The sequence below is a fragment of the Nanorana parkeri genome, unplaced genomic scaffold, assembly GCF_000935625.1.
Source record: "Nanorana parkeri isolate BGI_ZX_2015 unplaced genomic scaffold, ASM93562v1 scaffold845, whole genome shotgun sequence".
Lineage (NCBI taxonomy): Eukaryota > Metazoa > Chordata > Amphibia > Anura > Dicroglossidae > Nanorana > Nanorana parkeri.
In genome coordinates, this window is record NW_017307113.1 from 347,075 (window position 1) to 352,194 (window position 5,120).

General features: G+C 43.0%; 1 protein-coding gene across 1 annotated transcript in view; it reads left to right on the forward strand.

Annotated features, from left to right (window-relative positions):
• EHMT1 (euchromatic histone lysine methyltransferase 1) overlaps positions 1-4,548 on the forward strand; it is a 124,831-nt gene extending 120,283 nt beyond the window's left edge. Inside the window, exons 27-28 of the mRNA XM_018565416.1 lie at positions 2,512-2,687; positions 4,212-4,548. Of these exons, the coding sequence (XP_018420918.1) occupies positions 2,512-2,687; positions 4,212-4,398 (363 nt within the window). The 3' untranslated portion in view covers positions 4,399-4,548. The remainder of the gene's footprint in view (positions 1-2,511; positions 2,688-4,211) is intronic.
• The last annotated feature ends 572 nt before the right edge of the window (positions 4,549-5,120 follow it).

The following is a 5,120-nucleotide window of genomic DNA, read 5'->3' on the forward strand; positions in this document are numbered from 1 at the left end:
CTAAATTAGGACCCCCACCTGGAGCTCCTCCCACCGGACCAGCGCTGACTCGCCGCTATAAGGGTCCTGCTTAATATACAAACTAATGGGGATCAGGAGATATTATGGTCCTGCTTAATATACAAACTAATGGGGATCAGGAGATATTATGGTCCTGCTTAATATACAAACTAATGGGGATCAGGAGGTATTATGGTCCTGCTTAATATACAAACTAATGGGGATCAGGAGGTTTAAGGGTCCGGCTCAATATACAAACTAATGGGGATCAGGAAGTATTATGGTCCTGCTTAATATACAAACTAAAGGGGGTTACGAGGTATTATGGTCCTTCCTAATATACAAACTAAAGGGGGTCAGGGGATATAAGGGTCCTGCTTAATATACAAACTAATGGGGATCAGGGGATATAAGGGTCCTGCTTAATATACAAACTAATGGAGATCAGGAGGTATTATGGTCTTGCTTACTATACAAACTAATGGGGATCAGGAGGTATTATGGTCCTGCTTAATATACAAACTAATGGGGATCAGGAGGTATTATGGTCCTGCTTAATATACAAACTAATGGGGATCAGGAGGTTTAACCCCTACTGCTCATTATGTAATTCCAGGATCCTTTCTATCAATATCAGTTTATATGCTTTGAGTAGCCAAGATTGAATAAGAACTCTCTTATGTTGAAATGTTATATATCTAAGAGTGGTTAAAATGGACTCGATAGTTTAGGAACAGATGTCTCCTGAAGAAGTGAGTTAGGTACCTGGAGTTAATCTTTTATGACTTCTGAAAGAAATGCAATCCATTTTCATTAAGGGCTGAAGAACACATGTAATAGTCACATTTCACTGTTGCAAGAAAGCCACTGGGCCTGTCCGCGAGACCAGGAGCCTGGCTCGGAATTCTGCGCTCTCTGCTTTCTACACCTGACCGCTTTCCAGCAACTGCTTTAATCGAGCGGCACTGGCATCGGTCATCCATTAAACATCATTATAAACGTGCCCAGAAGGCAGCTCCGGCTCCTTTAATGCATCTTTCCGCTGCGGGCCCCGATAGGGCTGAAATTAGCAATGATAATTAAAGTTGGCTTGTAGAGTTGAAGAAAGGAGCCCCCCCTCTCCCTTCCTCCCTCTCTGTTCTCCCTATTCCCCGGGATATGAGGAAAACACACAGCTCCTCCTCACGGTGCTGGCCTCATTCTTGCTTACATTTACTCCAGCTTCTTTTTATTCTGTGATGGAATCGCTAAAGAAAAACATACATTTTGGCCTTGGGAATATTCTGTGTGATCTCAACATCTCATTTGTTTCACAGATTTATTCCATTTTTCATACAATCTTATCAAGCGGGGTAACAATTGATTGCGTTGGGTTGGCCACATTTTCATATGTAATAAAGGAAACAAGTGTCAAGACAAGTACTGGCTGCCTTTTTGAAAATGCAAAGGGGTTCTGACATAACTTGTTCTGGGTCAGTGTCAGTGTACTGAAGATGGAGACAAGCCAGGCACCTAGCATTTTCAGCATCATAGATTTAAACAAGAAGAGTCCAGAACAAAACACGTAGGAAAAAAAAAGATCTTTGCTTGTTTTCATTTGTAATCTTGCTTTAAAAGTGACAACCATGTTAAAGCTGAATTACTGGCCTTGAAGTTGGTATCTGCTCCCAGGAAATGAAAAACAAATGACTCCTGTGTTCTCATTTGATCAGTCCTGTGATTTCCTCAGCTGCATTTCAGTATAAATCTTCACGGGTATCGGGGTGTTAACTGTGAATCATTCAGGCCTGGCGCCTGGCATTAGCAGAGCATTCTGGGTTAAGAGCAGCAGCCAGCGTTACCAGCACCACTAAAGTAATTTAAGGCCATGTGATTTCCAGCACTGCTCCTTCCTGTTACTGATAATGTGATTAATCTTGTAAGGTCTATAAAGAAAGTTTCTACCACTTGCACTGACGAGAGCCCATTCCTGGAGTGGTGCACAACTTGGAAGATGGTACAACGACGGGTAGAGCTTTTGTAAAAGAACAGCCGGCTCAGTTTGGATTGAGATTGATAAAGTATGAGTTTTATTTCAGAAGCAAAGACCAAAAACGTTTTTTGGTGAATCCCATCCGGATTGGGGGCCACACACATTGCACACCTTCCACTGAACAGAAACATAGCAGCTGCCCTCTGGAAAGGCTGTTTATACATGGGGGGGGGGGGATTTGTTTTTTCTTAGCCCTGCCCACATATCGCCACAATAATGTTGATACCTAAATGAAATGGGCAGCAGCAGCTATCTATGGGATCTTATCTCTGTTACCTAACATATGCCTGAACCCCATATTCCTTCATGGATACTTCCCTGAGCCCCCTCCTGTGCCTGAAACTTGAGACCGTGAGATGTAGTCTAGGATGTTGTAATCCCCAGCAGGATCGGGCACAATCTGTTACACTGAATGTCTATGTAGCCTTCATGTAGGTTTACACTTGTCTGGAATTCTTATTTCATCTATTTTATAACAGGATGGCGAGGTTTACTGTATCGATGCCCGATTTTATGGGAACATCAGTCGCTTCATTAACCACCTCTGTGAGCCCAACCTGCTTCCGGTCCGAGTGTTCATGTCCCACCAAGACTTGCGCTTCCCACGAATCGCCTTCTTCAGCAGCCGACAGATCCATTCAGGAGAGGAGATTGGGTGAGTAACTTGTGAGACCTAGCTTCATACGTCACATTTCTCAAATATTGCCTGAGACAGTGATAAACCTGACTCTGTGTACACACAAATCACACATTACTATGGAAGCCGTAAAAAGTTACATTGCAAAAGAGTTTAATGTCACAATTATATGGCAAAGAGCTAGATGCCAGTTGAGTCTGTGGCACATAACTCTCCCACAACCTAACGTACTGATACTTTAGGAAACAAGAAGACATAATGGAGTCTCTACGTAGAGTAAGCCAGAAATGAGACTTTCCGTGTACACTAAAACATCAGTGCAATAACCAACACAGTTCATCTACCGTACTTCCTGGGCCTTGCTCCTTCCTAGCTTTTTGTTGGCTCTCAGGCACCTGGCATGAGATAAATATGCTGCCTACCACTGCTGACATTCTTCTAAAATGCTGCATGACTGGCTATCTTTGGCTTCAGTCCTTTCTCAGTCAATGCCCCTGGACATGCATGTAGACAATGAAGTCAGCATCATCTGCATACTGTTGTGGCTCAGTGACATTGACTTACATGTTTGAGCCATAAAAACAGTGTGACAACCAGGCAACTAGTATTTTTAGGAGGTCAGCAACGGTGGCTTCATAGTTTTCCAAGTCAGACAGAAGGTTACAGAGACTTTGTAGATAGCAACCAGTCTGCAAACTGGTTGCTGGTAACACACTTGTCCCTATGCTAATTTGCTTTGCGAGAGTTACACCAGTGACCTTTCCTTTATTTAGAGTTATTTCACATTTTTGTGGCACTGTGTTCCAGTTGAACAATTACATGACCATTACCAAATTTTACTACTTTCCCTCTTCCAAGTAGTGCAGATTGGCAGTTGATAATAAATGTACACAGTAAATACACTGGGATGCAGATAGATGGTGACATTGCAGATCTATAACAATCCTTCTTCAAGGCAAGAGAGTCTGTGTGATAGAGTCCCACTCTCCTATTCAGAAACAGCCAAGGCAACAAAATTCATCGAAGATTTGTCTGTTTTACTGGCTGAGCCACTTCAAGTGATTAACCTGCTAGTAGCTCTTTTTTTTTTCCTCTGACACTTCTGGTAGTGATGGAGCTTGCCCACCTCCTAATGCCTCACATGTATTCCTATTGGCCAGTAAGGCAACCCACCAGAGTGCAGAGCTAATAGGAATGCAAGTTCTGAAGGGAAGGGGTTGGTCCCCCTTGGCCATAGCAGTGGGGAATGAGATCTGCTGGAGGTATACTCACTCATGCATACTTGGAGTTTATGCCTTCTAACAGCTTATACGGCTTCCAGTAAAAAACAACAACAAAAGGCTTTCCGCTTGCACTGAAGTAAGAATAAATAGTACAGCACAATCTCTGGGCGATACTGTATAACAAATGCAGCCTACATATTTGACTGTCTACTTTAGACGGATGTCTGCTATAAATATATGTGAATCCAATCACGTTTGCACAAATGTTTAACACTATTGACTTCTTTTAACCTTTTTTTCTTACTTTTCCTTCCTGCAGGTTTGACTATGGAGACCGTTTCTGGAACATTAAAGGCAAACTCTTCAGCTGCCGCTGCGGCTCTCCCAAATGCAAACACGCTGTGCAGAAAACTGCCCCACCATGCCAGCCTGCCACACCAGTTGAGGCACCACAAGAAAATGGGCTGCCTGACACCAGTTCCTCCAGCCTGCTCAGTCACTCTTGAGAAGAATTTGGACCTATTCCTTTTTTTTTTTGTTTCATTTTTTGGCAAGTTTAAGATGTTGCTAAGACTGTGGATCCTGGGTTTCTGATAGGCAGAGGTTCTTTAAAGTGTATGTTCAACCAAACCTTGTTTTAGACGGAGAAAGATGAGAGCCCCGCTTTGGTTTTTTTCTCTTATCTGGGCTGTTAGATGGGTTTGCCCTTACTTTCTGCTCTTAAGACAACAGTTTCACCATATAAGTTGTGAGGGAAGACAGCAGCTCAAGCAGAAATAAAAATGCATTGGGTTTTTTTCTTCTTCTTTAGAATAAGGGCAGCTTAGAACTTCAAGTTGAAGGCAAAGCTAAAATATACAAAGTTTAAAACGGGCCTCCCCTCTACTGATATGCATGTTACTACACAGTATTTGTAATAAACCGTTCAGATACCTTTTTGTTTTCTTTCTTCAGAGCAGTCACATAACTGCACAGCTCCGGCCCCTCTGTGTCAATGAGCGGACTTGACAACATGGCTAAGTACACAGATCCGTGATGTCACCCACTGGCTACTATTGCTCCCCTGTTGTCAGAGAGAGGGAAGAGCATTCCCTCCCCCGCAGCAAGCCAGTCATGCAGGAGATAGAGCTGTGTGGTCACATGACTGCTCCGAAGAAAGGGGCTACAAAAGGTATTTACACTGTGCTTTATTACAAACACTATGTAGCATGTATATCGGCAGAGGGGA